This window comes from Enoplosus armatus, chromosome 1 (genome assembly GCF_043641665.1).
Source record: "Enoplosus armatus isolate fEnoArm2 chromosome 1, fEnoArm2.hap1, whole genome shotgun sequence".
NCBI lineage: Eukaryota > Metazoa > Chordata > Actinopteri > Centrarchiformes > Enoplosidae > Enoplosus > Enoplosus armatus.
The window spans coordinates 15,675,627-15,699,125 of record NC_092180.1 but is presented as its reverse complement, the minus strand read 5'-3'; the positions used below and the strand labels follow the sequence as shown (position 1 = coordinate 15,699,125).

General features: G+C 40.1%; 2 protein-coding genes across 2 annotated transcripts; one reads left to right on the top strand and one right to left on the bottom strand.

Moving 5' to 3' along the window:
* Window positions 1-498: 498 nt before the first annotated feature.
* LOC139287059 (DNA-binding protein RFX7-like) lies at window positions 499-16,848 on the bottom strand. Its single transcript, XM_070908037.1, has 9 exons — window positions 16,688-16,848; window positions 13,200-13,233; window positions 8,647-8,732; window positions 8,311-8,433; window positions 6,986-7,102; window positions 6,065-6,149; window positions 5,721-5,934; window positions 4,605-4,885; window positions 499-3,723 (listed from the first exon to the last, which is right to left on the bottom strand). Exons 1-9 carry the CDS (start codon window positions 16,807-16,809, stop codon window positions 499-501), a joined length of 4,287 nt encoding a protein of 1,428 aa, XP_070764138.1. The 5' UTR covers window positions 16,810-16,848.
* A 1,473-nt stretch (window positions 16,849-18,321) lies between these two features.
* tex9 (testis expressed 9) lies at window positions 18,322-23,313 on the top strand. Its single transcript, XM_070906172.1, has 12 exons — window positions 18,322-18,375; window positions 19,387-19,523; window positions 20,083-20,146; window positions 20,258-20,334; window positions 20,545-20,590; window positions 20,708-20,790; window positions 20,910-21,073; window positions 21,322-21,404; window positions 21,741-21,914; window positions 22,063-22,197; window positions 22,995-23,129; window positions 23,218-23,313. Exons 1-12 carry the CDS (start codon window positions 18,322-18,324, stop codon window positions 23,293-23,295), a joined length of 1,230 nt encoding a protein of 409 aa, XP_070762273.1. The 3' UTR covers window positions 23,296-23,313.
* Window positions 23,314-23,499: the final 186 nt, after the last annotated feature.

Genomic DNA, 23,499 nt, shown 5'->3' with positions numbered 1-23,499 from the left:
TTAAATAGATTTTGTACCTTATGCTTTAATTATATAATGCCTGCCGTTGACAATATTTAGACACCGTGGTGTAAAGAAATATTGTTGTAAATCATATTAATAATAATGTTTGTTTCATTAAGTTTCACATTACTTTACACTAAGTAATCCATGGCTCTGTTGTGATTTGTTCACTGACTCTTCAGTGAAATATTGAACACAAAATAAAAAAAAGGATAAGATTTCTTTTTTTTTGTTCAGTAACCTTTGTTTACTTGTTGGAAATGCTCTTGATCAAACAACATGAGGTGACGTTCTCTGATTAAAGGGAAATGACCAGCATTTTAATCAGAGCGGTGCAGCATCACTGCAGGTTAGCCTGGCACTTAAACTGGACAAACCTCAATGTGTCCAGTGTTGCATTATAAAGTGTAAATGCCTGAAAATAAATAAAACAAACAGCAACCACAGATTAACATGTTCAACATGACTAAACAAAAAGAAAAAAAAACTCTATTCTCAGCCCATCAACCCAACAGTTGGATGATCTTTGCTCTCCAGCCAGTCGAGTCCACTTGAATGTGTCGCCTCGCTGGTAATTTGCTGAAACAGCGGATCATTCACCAACTCCTCCGCAGCAGCACTGTGATAGTGCCCTTGCTGCTGGTTGGGGTCGAACAGAAGGTTTGTGTCCAATGCGTTAAGGTCATTGATGCTGCTGGAGAGCTCCGACGTCATTCTGATTTCACAAGGGAAATCTGCGCCGCTGCCTGTAGTTAGCTGCTCCATGAGCTGATTTCCAGCAGTAAGGCTGTTGTCTGTCAGCAGGTCTTTCACTGCGCTGCTGAAATCCAGCTGCTGCAGTTCTTCCTGATGCTGCTGTGAGCTCAAAGTTAACAACATAGACTGGGCCTGTTGTCCGTGCTGCTCTCCAGAGGCTGACTGCGCTCGGCTGTCACCTGCTGAGAGAATTATTTGTTCATTAATAGCGTTTTCGATGAGGTAATTTGGCCTCTGCAACTTGCACGTGCTGGTGGGGTCAGAGGTCATCAGGCTGAGGTGGTTGTCACTGCAGGAGAGGTTGGGGTCGGACTCAAGGATCTGGGTGAGGTTCATGCGTGCAGTGTAGCTGGAGGGGAAATTATTGATGCCCAGACCCCGAACAGTGTCATTATGGTCCCCGTCCAGCTTGTTCAGAAGGACGTTGGTGATGTTTTTGCTGTTGCGCTGTTGGCCCGGCATGGGCGGGAACTCAGTTTGCATCATGACATTGAGCGGCACAGAGTGGCTCCTCTGAGCCATGCTGCTCACCCCAAGATTTGACTGGCTGTTTGCAAAGATGTTTAACACCTCAGGCGTCACAGGAGAGTTAAAGGGAGACACTACTGAACGAGGGATATGGGGAAGATTTCCTGTGTTTCCACTCAAATTCCTCTGATGCACAGCGGGGCTAACACTACGGCATCGAAAGGTTGTAGCAGGTGTGTTGGTGACTTTGTTATCCAGAGGGGCAGGCACAGCAAAACCCTCCTGCTTGGCCATGCTAGCTACCTGCTGCTGCACAGGTGAGATGGGAGTCAAGCGGCCAAAATGGCTGTCGTAGTGCCGTGCATGAGGGACGGCGAAGGCGTGAGGTTTTTGAAACTGGTCGCCTATCAGGCCTTGATAGCTGGGGAGGATTCCCATCCCACTGTTTGACTTATTTAAGCTCCCACTGCTGCTGTTGTAGCTGTTATTCATCCACTCCAGCCTGGTCTTGTCTGGGTGGGTGGCCATCGGTCTCTGCATGGGTTTCACAGGGCTGCTGGAGACGTTGCTGCCGTCATGGAAACCAGTGATGCTGGAGTTGATGGGTGTGAATGCAAACGGGTTTCTGCACTCCACTGGACTGGGAGGCACAGTGCTGCTGCAGTTGGAGTGTGGAGTGCCAACTGGGGTGTGACGACTGCTTCCCAGTGCGCTGTCCACTGGGGTGGTGGAGGCCATGCGGGAGCAGGGGCTCTCTCCGGTGAGGCCTTGGACTCCTCCCATCATGTCTGATGTGGGTGTGGGAGTGGGTGTCGGCGTTGGAGTTTGGATCGGGTTGCTGCGGCTGTTTGCAGCATGATAGAAAGCAGTCGTGGTCTGATTGGTGGACATTATGCTGTCCGGCATCACAGCCTGTTGGCCTTGAAGTGTGATACAGTCTCCAAACTCCTGCAGGTTGTTCAATTTCATCTGCTCCTCCATCTGCACCAGCTCCTCCACAATGCTGTCTTGAGTCACATCATCATCAAAGGGAAAGTAGTCCATATCCGTCTGCATGGGGAGCTGGCTTGACGATGAAGCTTGATTGAAAAAGTCTACGGGTTCAGTAGCAGGGTTGGACTGGGTGTAGGTCTGTTGTTGAGCTCCTTCCAGGCTCCCTGTGGTAGAGTTTGAACTCCTAACATCACTCACACTTGTGTGGAGGCCGGTGTTATTAGGTATGGCATGCACGTTCGCCATTGTGTGCCTCTGCTGTTGCTGTATTAATGCGTGACTGACTGAGGTGCTAGTTTCCATAACAGTGGAAGTGTTTTTCCTCTGCATTGAGCTCTGTGTTTTGGCAACAGAGTAGAAGCCACTGGCTCTGAAAGAGGGAGTGCAGAGAGCGTGGACTTGAGTGGATGAGTTCATTTTCGTTTCTACCTCCCTGGTAGCTGGTGCACTTTCAGGTCTAGCTGGAGCTCCTGGCCTGGGGACGTTACCGACCACGTTTCTAGTCCCATGTCCAAGACCAGCAGTGCCCTCTATTGGCTGCTGGGGCATGAAAGCTCTTTTGACTGGCGAAAGATCTGGACTGAGGCCTGAGCGTTTCCTGAGGCTCTTAGTGGACAAGAAACCTTCCTTTGCTGGTGTTACACTGCTACCTTCCCCAGATGAAGGTGCTCTGCTGGTGTTCAGTAAAGAAACAGCGCTGGTATTCTGAGTGGAGGGAGTTAAGTGCAAAGTGCCTGTATTATCAGCGCTATTATTGCTGCTTTCGGCAGTGTTACACAGCGTTAGTGACACAGTGTTAGTGATTGAGGAGGACTGTCCATTACAATTAGTGCCGGATGTTTCCTCCAGACCCAGGAAGCCTCTGGTCTGAGGTATGGGCACACTGGCAGCCCTTCCAGCCCTATTTGCCATTGCTCCTGGAGTCAAAATTAGACTGCTAGGATTTTGCATTTGGCTGTTTTTATGTATAGCTTCAACTTCCATTTCAACATCGATGGTGTGGGTGTTCACAGCCTGCCCTGGCCTGGCCACCGGGGCCAGAATGGGGACCGCAGAGTTGCTCCTCGTGCTTTGATTGTAGCTGACGTCTTCTGCAACTGCAGAACTGCTGATGCCTGCAGATGCCGGCCGCAGAGTGGCGTTCGTGAGGGAAGTGGTGGTATTGCTGCTGGGTGCAAGCGATATGGCTGTCATCTTGACCAAACCGACTGGACTGACATGACATGTAGTCATCATAGTCTTAATGGGGCTGTTGCCAATGATCATGGTGGAGGGCGAGCGCAAAGTTATAGCAGTCGGGGCCGAAGGCTTGGGCAGGATTTGCGCATAGCGCTGCCGAGCAGAGCGTTCACCCACAGGACTGGCTAGAATATTTTGCGGGGTTTTGGGGCTCTGTTTCATGGCCTGAACTGGCTGGGTCACCATTTGGAAGTTAATAGGCAGCACTTTGCTGTCTACTGTTCCCATTGGACTGGGGGACATCAGCTGCCTGCTTCTCTGTACCTGCAGAGAGGGAAGGCCAATCAGAAAGTGGGACAACTGAATTCTAGATGATAATCAATCAATCAAAGGCGTCTGACAACATATTATGAAAATCTCTACCTGGTGATTTTCATCCAATATTTCTTAAGGTTACATCCAAAATCTAAAGTTCTGAGTTCTTATAATTTAACTTTCATTACCTCCACGGAGAATACTGTTTGCTGTTAGACAGTTTTGTTGCCATAAATAAAACCGTGAAACTGTCACCCCTTGGCCCTCTGCATGTATTATTTTCAGGACAGGCTGGGCTCAAAACAACACATACATGGATGATAGACACTTAAAGTGACATAATATTGTGGATATAATAACCATGCTGATGCAGTGTTCTATATCTGCGTCGTGCTGTGGCAAAGTACAGTCTATGTTTAGTGCAAAATTGAGACACAGGACAATCTTCTTTTTAAGTACATAGCTGCTATGATGACTACAGGCAAATAAATGATCTGTTTTGATAAATTATCTGAACAAAAAGACTTCACTGAAACATTGAAGTAACAAATATAACTGACTGATTCTATTAATGTTTTTCATAGTAGTCTGTTCAGAGTTACTAAACTGAAAATTAGAGGTGTCATTTTGAATGCAATTTGCATTAGTTTGATTACTTGTTTGATGTCAGCACATTGAGTATGAAATGATTTATTAGAATGAAAAGAAGTGGTGCCCCGGTCAGACTGTACACATCTTTACGAATTAATTCATTTACTTTACTCTTATTATATCAAAAAAGTAGTAATTTTGGCAAATTGGGTTTTTCAGCTTCTAAGTATTAATAAAATGATATCATATACGATTTCAAGTCAACAGTATAATCTAAATTGAGGGTCCTGCTTTCTCACCGTGATGGGGCTTGGGACAGCAGCTACCACAATGCCTATGGTTGGCTGAGGTGACGGAGGGGTGGGGCTAGCACAAGGCACGCCATCATCTGCCCGCTTGGTTTGTCCCTCTCCAGGTAAAGGAGAGTGCAGCTTCTGCTCTTGTTGTTTCCTCTGGATCTTCCTCTGGAGCTGCTGCTTTGCGTCGGCAGAAGGTGAGGACAGGGTTGTCGCATGAGGCTGGAATGAGTGAGCCTCAGCGGTGGGGACGAATGCCGAGAGCATTTGTGGAGTATTAACCTCTAAAGAAAGGAAACGGGGTTTTAGATAGCAGGGTATCATGCTGCTGTTATGATCAAAAAGTAATAACCACACCATTATAATATGTAAATATGTAAATGTATAAGCTCTAGTTACATGTATAGTAAGGATTGATCATTAGACGACACCTTAACTTATTGTTTATTTTACTGGGTCCACAATAGCTTCTGTCACATCAAAAATGTCCAAATACAATTAACACAACAATGAATGCACTGTCCAAAAAATGTTGCAATTAAAAATAGATAAAACAAAGCAGCTGATCCTAATAAAACTTAACCAAATTAATAACAACACACAGTTGTCAATAATATCAATAATTGGTTCAAATTACCGCATATATGATAAACAAAATGAAGGTGAAGTGTGTGCCAAACAAGCACCAACAAATGACAACCAATAATTACAAGAATACAACCATGCATGAATTTCATGAAAACTACGACAACATCAAATAGGAACAAGATTGAATTCAGTCATCCAGTCTTTATGTGCAAATGCATTTGTTTCTAAAATGTGTGAGTACTTCTTTAATACAGTTTGGTAACTTGTTCCATTCTGCAGAAACTCTATACGTGTATGTTTAAAAGATTCTTGGGTCTAGAGATAACAAGCTGCTGTTTATCATATGTGTGTTATATGTATGTGTTTGACCAGAGTGCTCCAATAAAGCTGCAAAGGTTTCAGGTACTTCAATATAAAAATACAGAAAGAAAAAGACACAAGCAGGCTGGAATAAAAGAGCAGTAACAGACAACTGCCACCAGATGTCACTACTGACCTCTTTGTACATGAAGCCGAGGTAAACTGTCTCACCTGTTGCTGTGCCGGTAGTAATGGTGAGAGCTGCCAAAGACTTGTTGCTGATGTAATGGCTGTCGATTAGGAAGCGAGCCAAGTCTTCCACGGCATCAAACTGGCGTTTCAGCACCTTTTGGGCCCACTCACACACCAGATCACAGGCTGCAAATCGCACATCCTCCTTGATGCTACTCAGCTGGCCTGGTGACTCCAGGACATCACACTGCAGCTACACACACGAGATACATGGTTATATATATATGACACGATGGATGGCATGACAGTGACAACAATGGAGTCAGAATACAAAGAGAGTTTAGATTATTCTGAAATATTAATAAAGATGTAAATGTGCTTACTCCGTCCCCTGTTTTATGGAGATCCAGAGTGGGTAAAGATGGCATGTGAACAAAGGGCCTCTTCCTTAGTCCACTGTAGCAATATGTAAGTTGGTGTTAAGATCAAAAATTCCAGAAAACAAACATATGCTGACAATATACAGTGAAATGTGGACAGTGTGCAGTCCACGTAACGCTCATCAGTTCAATTTTCCATTACGAAAAAAGTTAATATTAGCAGAGAAAAAAAGGAAAATAGTATTTTTCATTTGTCAGATCAATCTGTAATAAAGATTTTGGAAATGTTTTATGAACTGTTGGATAGCAGGCAGTGAAACAAACAATTAGCTTACCAACTAGTCATTAATAAAAGTAAACAATTAATAATCTATTGACATCTAAAACTATCAGCTCAGAACAACAGACCACAACAGCTTTTAAAATCTGTACATGTTTAGCATTTAGTTGTTGTCACTCATGAATGATGAAAAACATCTGCTTATGTGCAATATTCATTAAATGAGGCAGGATTTCAGCTTTTATGTTGAGAGTCTCTGTTGAAATGCTTATGTCTGATTTGAGATGAGATCAAAGCCAACTCCCTTCAATAGGCAAACATTTTAACTTTTTCCACATCATAACCCATAAAATGAATGACTTATGATCTCACCTTACACAATTATGATTGCATTAACCTGAATGACTGAAGGTCATGAATATAAACCAAGTTTTGCAAAAAATAAAAATCACAATTTTATCATGAAGGTCAAGATCACAGTGACTCCCCTGAGGGGCCTCTGTATTATGCTTGTGCTTCTGAGGCAGAGGGGGACTTTATTTCATTTCACATCTATATTTAGAGAGCTTATGAACTGCAACAGCAGATGGTCTGTGACCAGAGACAGAGGCCAGACTGTTACAATCCATTCCAGTGAAGGATATTTTGATTTTCCTCTCATGCCAAGTCGACGCGCCTTCATGTTCGGGAAGACATTTTTCATCATTTTTCCAAAGTCCGCAGCACTCAGTGGGTGATAGTTAAGATTGTCACAGAAGCTCCTGAAAGACGTAACAGACAAGAATAAATGTAATTAAGAAATGCCTTGAACCATGAATCAAATCATATCAACACATTAATGTTTGCATCCCTGGTGAAAGTGAGGTGATAAAAGTCTTTAAAGTTAAAACTACTGAAATTCAATCTGACTTTTTCGTCAAGGTGCTCTAAGTTTATATTAACAATGGATAAAATGAGAGAGAACAAAACACTAAAGTTATGGGCCAAAGACACTAAAACGCTGTGCTGAGGGGAGCTGCAGAGTCAGGTGATGATTCTCTGTCAGTTTATCACTACGACTGATGATCAACATTACACAAGCCATTTTATGCTGCAGCAGGCAGCTATTTTCAGCAAAAAAAGCTCAAATAAACCCCCTGTACACTACCTGCTCAGCACCAAATAGCAGACAAAGTTGCTGGTGAACATAGTGGAGCATTTAGCAGCTAAAAAGACAGATATTGAGTGGTAGAGACCAAAAACAGAGCCAAAGGAGAGTGAATATTTGACTTAGTTCGTCAGATGACCAGAAACTCCAAATGAACAATAATGTTGTTCTGCAACAGCTGGATGAGTAAATAGACAACTGTTCGCTGTAATAGTGGCACACACGTCTGACATTCTTAAACACACAAAGTAACCGTGTGTGTGGCCGGGAAAATATGTGAATGTCAGCTATTAAATAGAAACAACTACTTAAGAAAGATTTCAGTAGCCTGAAAAAGATTGTGACAAACGTGATTGTTTCATTGCACAAAACAAAATGTCTTTGCTGTTTTGGAGTGAAGCACATTTTGTCTCTTCAAAGCCTTTTCACCTGTCTCTCCTAAAGGCGCCAATATTTCTGGAGGGCACTGTATTTCTGATCTGGTAGAGTTAAAAAGACAGTTACATAACACTGTCAGAGCATTTCAATGGCTGTCTCAGACTTTCCATTCTAATATTACCAACACATGCTGTTCTCTGTGATTCCCATGCCTGCCGCGTCTATTTATACTGATGCTTCAGCCGGTAGCAATTTAGAGGAGAAAGAATCTCAAACATTAGTAGCTGTTATCTTTTCAAAAGGTTAACACCAACGATAAATATTCAAATAAATAGTGAAGTATGTAGTTTAGTAATGTGTGTCTCTCTGTGTTATATATTTGTTTGTTTAATAAGAAACTATGAGAGTGACAATAAAGTCTCAGCTCTCGACACTTGTACCTACTTGTATTCGTCATAGACCTCCTGTTTGGGAAGAGAGGTCTCTGGGTATTCCTCTAAATAATTGCGGATCCAGCTGAACGCATGCATCTGCTGCGTGCGGCTTGATGACAGGGCGCTCTGGTCACTGAGAAAAGATATGGATCATTGATAGATTGACAAATGACAAAAGGTACAACACTTGTCTGAGTCAAGTCACTGTAACCACAGTCCTCAAAGCTAATCGAAGCTGTGCCACTCTTTATCACTCACATAACAAACTTTCTTTAGACTGTTTCATAAATATTTAATCAAATGTCCATATTCCTGTAAATACTGTCACTGCCAGGTGTGTCCTTACCTTTTATCAGTGCTGCTGCTGGGACCAGAAGGCAACTTCAGGTAGAGGTAGAGTTTTTCAATGTCTGAGAACTTCTCGACATCTAACTGTGGAAAAAAAACGGGACAAAAAATATATAATTAAATATTTGGCCTTCTTGTTCATCAGCACAAAGTAGTTTCCCGCCATGGATTTAAAAGTAGAGGTAGTCTTGTTGCAGCTGCAGAAATTACACACACACACACACACACACACACACACACACACACACTGAAAGTGGCAGACATTCTTGGATTGTTCATAATGAACAGTGAATTCATGTTATTCTTGTTTTTAGCTGCGCGGCACGATGTTGTCAGTCGGTCCACCACTGTGCTTCAGACTGAAGCATCTCAACCATTATTTGATGGATTGCCAATAAAGTTTGTACAGACATTTGTGGTCCAGGATGAATCTTACAGACTTTGGTGATCCTCTGACGCTGACGTTACCAAGCAAGACACTGAACCCTGACGGAGACCAGAACCTTGCATGGCAGCTCGGTTGCCATCGGTGTGTGAATGTGTGAGTGAATGGGTGAATGAGACTTAGCTGTAAAGCTCTTTGGGAACCGTGAAGGTTGAAAAGCGCTATATAAGTGAGATCATTTATTCATTTTCTCAGTACACATGTGACAGTAGCAACAAACATACTCAGGCTTGTCCAACACAATGAACTTGAACACATGATATTCTGGCCCTCTTGCCTTTACAACAACACAACCAACAGCAAAGCTAGTGGCCATGAATCAACAGATGTAGGTACATTTGTAACACACACAGTATACTCTAGATCATGCCTGCACATCATGGTCACCTCTCACTCATTCATTCATACTGAGCACACACAGACACGCCTACACTGCACTAACTGAACCTCCTCAGCCTCTGAGCTACAAACGATCTTAAGCTCTTCAGCACTATGTTCTTCAAAGGGAGAAAGAAACATGATAACGTAAAGAAGGAGCAGTTTAAATTCTGTGGGTTTTGATGGCAGCAGACAACAGTGTAGAACACCAAGCAATCCTCTAACCTAGTGCCTATAAAAAGTATTCACCCCCCTTGTAATTATTCATGTTTATTCATGTTTTATTCTTTTACAACATTGAATGAATGTAGATTTAAGGTGAAACTGATCAACAGAAAAGACTCAAAGTGAAAACAGATCTCTACAAAGTGATTTAAATTAATTACAAAAATAAAATACAAAATACGTGTTTGACACACCTAAATCATCACTGGTGCAGCCGATTGGTTTTAGAAGTCACATAATTAGTTAAATGGATATCAATAGGTTTTCTTTGATTGTAGTATAAATACGGCCTTATATGGAGGTCTCACTTTTGGTGAGTGGCAAAAACCTTCATCATGAAGACTCTGAGCAACTCCACGAAAAGCACAAGTGAGGGGATGGATACAGGAACATTATCAAGTCACTGAACATCCCCTGGAGGACAGTTAAAGGGGAGCTCCAACAATTTTACACATCAGGCTGTTTACAGGTCTGGAGGAGGACTACTTTATGTGTGAAAACACATCGTGAGTCTGAGTCTAAATCAATCATAGTGAGTGAGGCCACCAAGAGACCTCTGAAGGAGTCAGAAGCTTGAATACAAATGTTGGACGGGTGCTTCACCAGTCGCAGCTTTATGGGAGAGGCAAAGAAAAAAGAAAAAAACACTCACATGATATCTCAGTTCTAATTTGCCAAAAGGCACGTGGGAGACTCTGAAGTCAGCTGAAAGAAGCTTCTATGGTCTGACGAGACCAAAACTGAGCTTTTTGGCCATCACTGCAAGCCACACACTGCATATCAAAAACAGCATGAGCAGCATGAACAAACTTTTACTCTGACTCTAAGCCAAGCAGTGCTGTGCAGTTCAGACACACAAGCATGTGCACACATACAGTGTAAATGGCTGCAGACAGACACACAGAGACAGACAGGATTCTGCAAAGGAGGGGAGCTTGTAAGGTGAACTCGATTCCTCTGTGGTTAACCCTTCTCTCAAGGACAGCTCGCTGCACGGTGAGTGCACAGACACTCATCCACACACCAAACACATGTCTTCACTCATATATATATATATATATATATATATATATATATATATTCACCCTTTCAATTGGCTCCTAAGAATAAACGTTATTCTTCTCAGATTAACCTCTTTGTTGTTAGGGAACCACAGCTCACACGTGGCTAACAGACACTGAGATGCATCAGCCATGAGGTATACAGCTAAATAATACACATCCTTATAAATATTAATAATACATTCTTATAAATAAGCACTGTAATGTGGGCAAGTTGTTGTATCTGTAGGCTGCATTTCAAATGCAATCCTACTAAAACCTTGTTGTGTATCATTCAGAGGACATCGTTGGCCTTTTAAGTGTGACTCACTTCCTGCTCTGCTGACTTGGACTGTCAGTGTCTGTATGTTACTGTGTCATCAGCTCTGCACAGTGAACTCACTTTACCTTGAAACAAAGACGTTACCAGCGTGCAAACACACATGCAGTGTAGATTTTAGTAGTCGATAGTAAGAAACTTATTTTGTGCAGCTTTGTACACTATGAAGTAGATAATTCCTGACACAAGATGCAGTGGTTTTAATGTTTTCCATTGTTGTAGCTCAGATGATCCCTCAGAACTCGAGCAAGTCAGATACATCAGCATTTAAGATGTTATCAGACAATTATAGCTCATCACAGGAGGGAGAGAGAAGGCTGTGCTTTAATGCCACATAATTCACAATATAGTTGTTCTCATTTACACATTTTTCTGTTCCTGTTGTCAGATAACGGAACGAGTATGACATTTGATCGCGACTTATAAACACCATGACGACCAGCAGTCACTACCAAGCTGCTGAGCTGCAGATAAAATCATTATCTAACGGTAACGACATTGTCAGACAAAACTGAGCCGCGGCGCAGCTGGATGCTGAGTACATTCAGAGTTAGATGAGATCGATACCACTCTCATTTTTATCTGTTAAATATGGAGCTGGTTAGCTTAGCTTAGCATAAAGACTGGAAACAGGGGGGAACAGCTAGCCTGGTTCTGTGCAAAGGCCACAAAATCCATTCACTGTGAGGTTGCCAACCAATGGAGACTCCATCTTTGCTAATTGTCAAATATCACTCAACAGACTATCAATTCATACTATCAATGGAACTATGCTGTTTTCAATAAGTTCATCTGAATCATAAATAGTTGATTGGATATAATTTGCAAAGATTGTTTATTCAAGATTTTAACACAATAAAAAGCAAAGAGAGATGAGGAGGAAGAGCGGTGGATGACATGAGACAACACAGAGATTTTCATCTTTCTTGTTTTGAAATGCATGTCAGGGATGAGGATTAGATGAACCAGTCTGTATTAACAGCAACATTACATCACACCTTATATATAGAATATACAACCAAACAACCAAAGTCACGGCCAACTTCTACTAGCCTTGGCTCCACCATGAATGTTTTGCAATGAGGGTTTCTTTTATAAAACATGATACTGGGGTATTCTGAGGTAAATGTTACCTACAACTGCACTAACTAAAACTATTTTAATTCACAATAACTTGAGCAAAGAAATAATTATTTCTCTATTAGTCAGTCATACTCTCCGGGGAGCTGTTTTCTAAAAGTGCAATACTGTTATATCGTTAACAGCGAGGGGAGGTCCAACTGTGCTGGCCAGTGCAACACTAGATACCAATTTAGCAAACAGTAAAGTACGACATCAGCTGCCACTTCTTCTTCTCTATATAGCAGGTTATGAAATCTATATCATAGCATCATTAATAATAGTCAACGCAGCCACACAGTCACAATGTATGTATGAACCATCGACATGGTTTTTAGGCTTCAGATTGTAAGTGATGTTCAGAGTTAATTTGATTAATACTTTTTATTTAGAAATTAGAAGCACAATGTTGCAGGGGGGATGCAACACACTGATTTATACTCCATTCATAGAAGAGACAACTATATGATGCTGGTTTACTGAGAGCATATTTGACCTATTCACGAGGCTGCTGTCGGAGGTTAATCCCTTGTTGTCATCATTCATCATCAGTATCTCTGTCCCTGAACCCGCCACTCCATCCCACAGACTTTACATTGAGCTGGCATCCTGCGTAAAAATAACTTTTCTAGGCTCTGTGATAGTATAACAAATCTTAAACCTTCATGGTTAAAAAAATTGAAATACAAAGAGTAATAATTGACCTCGTTGAGCCCTGACCAATCAGCAGATGTCACTAGCTCAGTACAGTTGTCTGGCCTCAGATGCGCCCTCTATAGGTTGAGCTAACAAGCTGCTGCGGACGGATCTGCTGTCATTTCTTTAATATCATGTCAGGAAGGAAATAAACTCCTCAGGAAACAATAATGTTTCAGCTCTACATGCGAGAACCACAAATAAATCACAAACTTCAACAAATAACAGTTTAATAAAAAACAGTTTCAATAAAATTGCGATTTGTAGGTGAAAAACAGGCTTAAAAACAGGTTAAAAACAATACTCACCAGAATGTTTTCCACTTTTGATTGAACAGATTTGCTGCAAAATAGAGACAAAGTATAAATTAGTATGAAGCTGGTGTAACATGAGCGCTTGTGTCTAAAGTATATTTATTTATAAAGCAGAGGAATGTTTGGTATGAGACGACCCTCCCTTCAGCATCTCTCAGGTCATGTATCCCACCACCAGGAACACATGTTGTCATATGTAAAGACGGCCACTGTGGTAACATTGTCTATGACAGAAGCACACTAATTCATTTGCAGTCACTGAGGAAATCTACTACATGTCTGTTACATCTGAATTTAATCTTGAAGGAAGAATATGATAAAAATATGGACTTTCACCCACTACTCATGGTTGTTTTAGCAATTATGTTAAATCAGATTTTTTTTTGAAAAGCAAAAACTCCTTTCAGTGCTCCCAAATGTTTTATTGTGATTCCTGATTTTATCCATATACTCATGCCTGTTATATATTCTACAATAAAAGGAGGCCAGTCACATCCTGTACACACTGTACAAGTACAAAGTTTAGACAAAAGGTGCAGAGCAAATTAACTCACGCCATAATAACTTCTGCAGGTCTAATTCTTAATCTGCAGACAGGTCAGGTTGTTGCTGACCATCAGGCAGAAGGTAAGTCTCATTTAAAGACTCTTACTCGGCGACACTGGGCAGGCCACAATCAGGAGACGCTCTAAGCCACGACAAGAACAGTTCACTTTAATTCACTGTTACTAGGGGGCCAGAGATTTACCAGTGCTGAAAGGCCGTCATTAAGCTGTTTGTAAGGCAGATTTGGCAAGTACACTGAACGACACCTGAGACTCTGATTAGAAAAAGTAATAAAGAATTGATCCTTGAAATCACACTGTGTGTAATATCCAGGTGTAATTCAGCCTCTGATTGGGTGGCTTGAATGAAAACCAGCAGGAACACAGCAGCGCTTCACTAAAGACTATCACTCCTTATGAAGACACTGTGACCGTGTCGTTGCAAATGAACTTGCTGACCCCGACCAAGACGGTCTCATTCTACTACGAAGCGCTCAGCAGCTGGTGAACGTCAATATTTATGCACTAATCCTATTAAAGGTTAAAGATTTAGGGAGCAGGACAAATATTCAATATCCCAATATGTTATTGACAAACCAGCTTCAGTATAGTGACGTGTTTCTGTTCCAACATTTCAACTCTGCTCTCTGCTAGTTCAGCCTATTGACATTTAAATGATAGTACTGGAGTTCATTCACGTTCAGAAATAAAAGGGTATTTTCATCCGTAAAAAAAACAGCAACCAAAGACAATATACACTATCAATTAAAGATATTGGGTATTTTTCTCACATAACCTCGATTAACAAGCACACTCTTTCCATTCCTTGCATTAATTTTGTTTTGATACATTTCACTTAAACACTAGATGACTTGATTTTGTGATGTGATTAGCCACAGGTGCCAGTCCTCCTTATTTCATGGTCACCTGTAGTCATGTGATTCTGTCTAGTTTATTTCTTTAATGCAAATCGAGTAATGCTGAAACAATTACTTGATACACAGAAAAATCAAAGAATGACATAAAACAATAAACATATGCTGGTTACAGCTCCTGAGATGTGAGGATTTAACCTTGTATTTTTTCTGTTGGTCAAAAATATTTTAAACATTTTATAGACAAGCAACAGTGATTACATGACATTATGTTTGTGTTGCAAGAGTCAAGTACAGCATTCAATATTTACTGTGTTTGCTACATAATGTGAAACTGAGTTATGTCAAGTCAATTCACCCAGCTGTTGGTTTGTAGAGTAGACAGTAGTGTTTTGATGATGGGAATAGAGGGAACTTGAAGGTAGATGGCTTCTACTGCGACAAGGGGTGCACGTAGCGGCATGTTTTGTCTTTACTTAAATAAAAGTGGCAATACTCTACAACTAAGTCCTGCATTAAAAATGCTCCTTGAGTAAAAGTACATATAACTATGCAAGCCGAATAGCACTGTCAGATTTATATCATCATGCATTACTATGTGAGATAAGTACAAGTACCTCAATGTTGCACTGTAACTGAGTAAATACACTTAATTACATTCCACCATCGCACATGTCAACATCTCACCACATCTAAAACAATAAGGGTACTCTGAGACCTGATCAACAGACTTTTTATAGTTTAGTCTGTCAGCATTAACAAGCAGCCCAAAAACTCCAGGAACAGTTTCAGTTACAAGCAACAACATATTTCTATAAAACTGCACTTCTGCTTTAAAAAGGCTGATGTATGTGAACAGCAGATCGGCAGACTGTACTGTACATTTATTCACACAAAACTCACTTAAACAAAAACTTCACATGCAGAATCGACCACTCCTCAGTCTGAATGAACAAACTCAAAAGCCCCTGAAGACAATGGTGGACTGTGACAAAGTACATTTACTCCAGTACAGTACTTAAGTACAACTTTGAGGTACTTGTACTTTACTTGAGTATTTCAATTTAATGCCAATAATACTTCTACCACATTTCAGAGGAAAACACTGTACATATATCTGAGAGCTATGAATACTTTACAGTTTGATATTTTTTGACAGAATGAAAAATGTTACAACATTAAAATGCTGCTCATATGTTAATGTATCAGTAATAATAATAATCCAAATATAACACTGACAGAGGCCATTGTACCATGCATAATGAGTAATTTTACTTTTGATACTTCAAGTACATCCTGCTGATAATACTTATGTACTGAAGTGACATTTTATATGCAGGACTTGTAATGGAGTATTTTTACATTGCGGTCTTGCTACTTTTACTTAAGTAATTACAGTTATGGAATGTGACTCGGTACATTTACTCAAGTACTGTACTTTGCTTACTTGAGTACTTCTCTTTTCTGCCAGTTTATACTTCTATCCTACTTTATTTCAAAGGGAAATGTTGTACTTTTACTCCACTACCAGCTACAGTTACTCTTCAGATTCATATTTTACATCTTATAAAATATGATGCATTGTTGTAGATTAAACTGCCCAACAGTATATAGGTAAAACTGGCTCCACCTAGAGCAACTCTAATAGTATGCTACTTACATATTAATGCATCAGTACTCTAATAATATAATAAAATATATATGAATATAATACAATATATATGAATGTATAATATAACAATAATAATAATAATAATAATAATAATACTCACAAGGGGCCAGTTTGGTGATCAATGAGTACTTTTTCTACTGGTAGGTTGAGCAGATAATACTTTAACTTCAGTAACACCTTGCATGCAGGACTTCTACACGTAATGAAGTACTCTTACAATGTGGTATTGCTACTTTTACTTAAGCAACGGATGTGAGTACTATTTCCACCTCTAGGTACCGACTTGAAGAGCAAGAACTAGTGAAAAGGCTCAGTGTAAATCTGACATTTGATGAAGATTTTCCCCTCAAGCATCAACCTATGCACAGTAATATCTGAACACCTCCTCACCAGATGGAGTTCTTGATCCTGAGCTGCAGAGCACTGGCCTCAGCGCCCTGCAGCCCGGAGAGCAGGCCGGGCAGGCTCCTCGCCCCGCGGTCCGGCTGCTGCTGGGGGTCCTCCTCGGCCATCACGGTGGGCCTCGGGACTGGACTGCGCTGGACTCGACTGGACAGGAGGCGTGGACGGGTGTACTCGCCCGGCACGGGTTAAGCAACATGGACCGGAGGACGTTGCGATGCTAGCGGGACAGCAGCGCGCCCTGTTGTTGTTGTTGCCACCCAGTCCTCCTCCGACATCGCTCGCTCCAAGTCTCCAACACCTGGTGAATTACAGAGGCTGCGCAGAAAAACTACCAGTCGCTGTCAGACGCAAGGTGATGCATGGATATAAATACAGGAGGGTGTAAACAGTCAACGGACCGCCGCAAAACAACTAGCTACTCCCTCCGGTGAGTTGTGCCCCTCACGTTATGGGATTTCTCTGCATGTGCATGGTGAGTAGTAGCTGTTGGACGAACGCATGCGCACTAAGACCCTCAGCATTCAAAACAACATGTAAGCAGAAGACATTACTGAACACGTTACTATGAATGTGAATTAAAATGTGGATATTATGTTTTTGTAAAATATATTTTGTATATGTGTTGCTGACATTGATCCAGCAATAAAACAAAATTAAATGTTTTCAAATCAGGTTATTATTTGTAGTTATTATTATTAGTGTTATTATTATGGTCGTATTTATTTTTATATGGATTACCAACACGGCAATGTTGGCACTTTCTCGGGCTCCCAGACATCTCGGGGTCCCCAAAAGCTTGACAGTGGTTTGTGGAAATTTGGTAAATTGTACCTTTGTTTGGGAATAAACCCCACAAAACACAATATCTACTTACACCTCAGGGCGTGATGACCTGAGATCAGTCACATCTGTGTCTATATATAATACTATAAAATCTGATGATTGTTCTTATCTGTCTCCAGCTGTGTGGATGTTTTTTTTGTATCTATCATATTCTTTTATGACATGTTACATGTTGCTCTATGCACTTTAATATAAGGCAGCACACTGAGCCTACTTGTAATGAAATGTGTTATTTGAATATAATTGCCCTGCCTTGCCCTGACAGCACACTACAGTCATTTGAAGTTCAGTCAACTTGCCATGAGGAGTACAACTCAGCCCATGAAAACAGCTGTCTTCTGTAGCTCTTGAGGGAGCTTTTTTTCAAGTGTGAGAAAAAATAAACCCTGTGTTGTCATCAGGTTCTCTGCTTGTGCTTGAGACTAACAATTTTAACAGAAAGTCTGCATTACAAACTGAAGGTGTTAAGTTTGAAAGAAGTGGGTGTATTATTTGGCAGGAAGTCCCCCAACTTTATGGAAATAGTAATTTCAGTCCATTACATGCATACATACATGTTTTGCATTAAATTACAAACTGACAAGACATTATGCAATTCACAATTGTTTAAAATAAACATTTTTGTTTCTGCTTTTAGTACAACTTGCTGTAATACAACATTTGTTGTATTTTGTTGAAAGTTCGCCTGTAAATGTCCGTAAAGGGCTACCGTACTGTGTGCGCGCTGAACAAGTAGTTGCTAAGCAACCAGATCTGCGTCGCCTCCCTGTGTCACCATGGCTGAAAGAAGTTATAAAAAGGTCCGTCCGTCCCAGACTGTCGTCTCGCAGGTTTGTATCGTCATTTTTTCATATTTATCTCTAGAAGGTTTAAACAGAACTGTTAGTTTACCACCAACGAAAAGTTTAAAGCGTTTGTTTCCAGCAGGTGAAGTCGCTCACCTTACTCAACAGACATCAACACAACCTAGCTAACGTTAATCACTTCCTCTAACATTTAGGTTGATCAGTTCTGTCTTTTCCAAAATACTGTGGACACCAATGTTGAGATAGAGGACGACAAAATATGTGGCATTAAGTTATTAGGATGCATGAAGTGTGTGGGTGGTTGAAAAACAGACTGGGCGCCAAGCTAATAACGTGCAGTTGTAGTTTTGTCAAAATTGCTTTCACAGACATTCAATGCAGAAATCAAACTGCCTTGCTTATTTTACTTTTGGATACAAAATGCTGTGCCTATATGCAGGAAGTGCAAAACCATAAATCACATCCTCATCCATCTTGTATCAGCCTGGGTGCACAAACATGTCCCAGTGTGGTATCACTTTCTATTGAGGTACCATTTATAGAAGGTTTATATAGCCCCCCCCCCCCCCTCAATATTTTAGCACTATTGTGTACTGACACTGGATCTTTAAGGCCAATAATAATATTGATATTTGAGGGTGTAAACACTTAGATTATGATAAATTGGCTGATATTTGTTTCTAACATAAACACACAACATAAATAAACATCCCTCAAATTTGGTTTTTAAAGATTTGTGACCAATATATGTACTGAGTGGGACATTTTGTGGTTGAAAAATATCATGTCATGGCTCCCTGGTGGACAAACTAAGTTACTGCAAACACGTCTTTGCCAATTCTGTACTTTCTATACAGTTTATTCATATACTGATATGTCTGTAATAAGATAATGTTGGCCTGCCAATGAATCAGTCAGACTTTGGGAAAAACAAGGTGAAATGCAAATTCAATCACATTATATCCAATCTCACGAAATGTGAAATTTCACTTTAATGAATGAATGTTAAAAAGTCTACTGCTCTGTCTTGCTTAGCCCAAGAAACGCCTGTCCTCTAGCAGTAAGGCCGAGAGGACCAAGAGCGTTGAAGTAAGAGCGCAGGTAAAATCTGCCTGTGGTCCCACAAAGACGCAGATGACAGATGACCTCTTCGCTAAGGAGGAACAATACAAGTAAGACTACTTGTTACAATATTTGTTGGTTTTGCTTTGATGCAATTTGAATGAATGTATGTAAAAGATCATCAGATGACACCTTCTGATTAATTTTATTCATTTTAATGAGAGTAGCATCTGAGACATTTCTCTCAAGGTTTCAAGATGCACAATAAGTGATCCACATATTGAGAAAAACACTGAATAAGTTGCACTAAATGTGATTTCCTCTTTTACACCAAACTCTATTGGACTCCTTCAGCTTCAGTTGATTCCTTTATCAAACCTGGAGAGAAATGTCTTTAAGTAAACATACATTTAATAAGCATTGGTGACTTTACCTAAACTTTTTCTAAAAGCCATCATTACCTTAATACCACAGGTAAGAGAGTCAATATGCCAAGAGTCAAAAGTTTTTCTTTCCATCTAAGGTGCCATAAGGCACAAAATGGTGGTGTAAATATTTCTACAAACATGGTGGAAGTGTTGTATTTCTTGCAGTCCTGTAGCACGTGAATCCTTATTAATGTAAAATCTAGTCATATAATGTTATCATTCTCCATTTTATGTTATTCAGACTCTTAAATGCAGAGCTGGAAGCCAAAACAGCAAATCTAGTAAGGCAGGCAGAACAGCTTATGGTAAGTTATCAACATGCTCGCATCAATTAGTTGAAAAGTAACATATTTTTTTGTTGTTTTTTGACTTGCTGTAAAAAGAGTCTGGCTCTGTGTGTGTTCATTGGATATTAGAGAGAACAAAGTGAAGTTCTGTCAAAACCCTTATCCACCCTCCTGCTCACGGACATTGATGATGAAGAGAATTCAAGGTAGTAAAATTCTTTTTTTTTTAAAAGTGTTTCTTTTTCTTTTGACCACTGTAAAGTGAAAACTGTAAGTGGAACACTCCAACCTCCATACAGACCATTCAAATATTCATTGTGTCATTGTAAAGCAGTGTAAGAGAAAGAACTTCATTAACAAAAACATCCATGTCTTTCTTTCTGTATGTATGTATACATGTATCTATTCACCTACAGGATAATAAAGCCTCAGCAGGGCGCTGTGCAGGAGCCTGGTGTGAAGGTATCTATATTTCTGACACTTTGCTCAACAGACACTAGTTTACAATCCACAGGTACAGTCTGTTAATGCCGTAGGGCTACATTACATTATACTGTTTCTATTTGCCCCTTTTCTTAGGTGGTGACCAAAAAAAGGCTCACGTCAACATCACAAAACATGTGCACTGGAAAACAAGGAAAAGAGCCTCGCTGTAAATCAACGTGAGTTTGATTGTTTATGATTTTTAGAGCAATTGACAACCATTTAAAAAAATATATATTCTGCATTAACATTCTTCGCAAGGCTGCTAAAAGTTTTCATATTGGTCGCTTGATTTCAGAACCCCAAAGGCGTCTCATGTGGATGATTTAAAAGCTGCTGAAGACTCAGCTGACTTTTTCCTGGCGAAGACGATAAGAAGCATGGAGGAGAAGATGGACGACACTGTCACTCATGAAAATCTTGCGGATGATGTGTCTAATGCTGGAGACAATGTCGGATCAGGTAATGTTCATGTCAAAAAGTAAACCTCAGTTTTATTCATTAACAATGATAAATAACTAGACATTTAATCTTATAATTAAAGAATTTAGTTAGTTCATTGAAGACATTTTTGTCACTGTCATTTGATCTGTGTTAGCTCTTTTTGCAAGTACTTATGATATGTGAGTTCTGAATGTATTTTATGACAGTAAAAGTTTTTGTTAGTCTTTTTTTTTTCTTAATGGATTTCCTTTGTTAAGGCATTTCAGATGCACAAGTCCGAGTTCTGAAGGCCAAACTACGGATTATGCAAGAGGAACTGGATCAACTCTCATGTGAATATTTTAAGAAGGTACAGTTAAATGTGTAGATAAATATTGATTCGACTAGAGCTGTTATTGCACCTGCATATCAGCAGAGGGGGACAGAGCCTCAGCTGAACAGCTGTGAACCATCCAATAATGAGGGTGAAATCAAACTTGCCACACATCTGTTAGTGAAAAGCTACCATGTGTTGAAAAAATCATCTTATTCCCATGATGTCTTGATTTCTGGATCCTCTTAACATGCCAGAATATAAAACATTGGTGGTCGTATTATTGTTTTTGACTCATTGTTTCTAATAGATGACTTTAAACTCAAGTATTGAAGACACTGTTTATAGATAACATTGTGTTTCTTGTTGCAGGATGATGAAAACGCTAAGCTTAGTGCAAAAATGAAGGAGATTGAGGAGGATCGAGCCAGACTGCAGAAAACAACAAGCATTCAGCAAACGCAGCTTGAGAAGCACCGAGCTTTAACAGAGGAGTCTGCCAAAAAATGTGATGGTCTTCAGCTTCAAGTATCTGCTTTAAACAAGGTGTGAGGGCACATAAAGACAGACAGGAGTCAGACTGCAAAATAGATTCCATTACTTTTTAATAACAAACTCTAAAATGTGATGCCACCTCCCATTACTCATGTGAAGCTACTCATGTGTGATTACTTCCTGGCTGTGCTCTGTGCAGGAAATAGAAAATCTGAATAGATCCCACAAACAAGCAGCAGCCGTCCACAGCACTGTGGAGGTGCGTCTGAACAGAGCCTTGGAGGAGGGGGAGAGGTTAAAGACCCAACTGAACAAGATGAAACTGATGAACAGGGTGAGCAAATTACAGCGCCGATAAACACATACTCTTGGTTTAATAACTAATTATTCAAATGTCTATGAAATCTCTTTCTATCCCATTCTATCAAAAATGAAAGTGACTACCCAACACATTTTAAATGAACAGAATAACGGCAGAAATAACCTGTGAAATCAAAATATAATCCAGTGTGCATTTAAAATAATTTCAAATGATAGGCTGAAACAGCACATATGCATCAAGTCATACAAACCTAAATCAAACATGTAATGATTAAAACTTTCAACCAACAATCACAAAGAATTGAATCTTTATTTGAATATAAATGATCTTTTCGACTTGTAGAGGGCATAGCAGCTAAATGTGGTGTTACAGGGTTCATTTAATGAATATTTTTTAAGCCATGTAATTATGAGTGTCTTAGTGTTGCAGTTTTAAGATCAAAAGAGTGAGAGAATTAGGTAAGGAAGGTAATGTGCTGAAAACAGGGAGCTCAGTGACTTCACACAGTGATGAAGTGCAGCACACAAAGCCACACAGAGTTGACTGACCTAAACCATAAAACTGAATCAGAAGTCTTTCATGTATAGCAGCTAGAGAAAATATAAATGATCTGAATATGATATTTGAACATAGAAAGAGGAAAAAGTTAATCTAGCTCTTTTTAAACATTTAAACAAGCACCAGCTACAACTGAATGTCAACTGGTCGTTTTAATTGAAACTGGTTTGCAAAGGAGACCAAATGTTGCACAAATGTTATCTTCTGCTTAACTTCTACTAATTTTAGTCTTTTTCATTCTTTTAAATAAGGACAAGATAAGTGAGGAACATCAGAGTAAAGAAAATCTACTCGCTGAAAACAAAATGCTAAAAAAACAGAAAGCAGAACTCATCGTGGGTTTCAAGAAACAACTCAAGCTGATTGACATTCTCAAAAGACAAAAGGTAAGTGTCTCCACCGTACCTTGTTAATACACACCCTGTTCATAGTTTTTACATCAGAATCTTAACTGACTAACTTTTTTGTGTATAGATGCATTTTGAAGCTGCCAAGCTGCTGTCGTTCACAGAAGACGAGTTCATGAAAGCTCTAGACTGGGGGAAGTCATAAACACTGAGAGCTTCAGCATTTAAAGATACTTCTGTGTGTTGTGGAGTCAAAGATGTCAGTTTATTGTCTTTCAGAACGTCATTAGTATGACAATTAAAATGCTTAGAGTTTAAATTAAGATCCTGTCAGCACAGTCCAAATAAAAACATGTCTCTAAATCATGTGGTTGTTACTGAATGTTAAACAAGAGTTATGGTGAATACA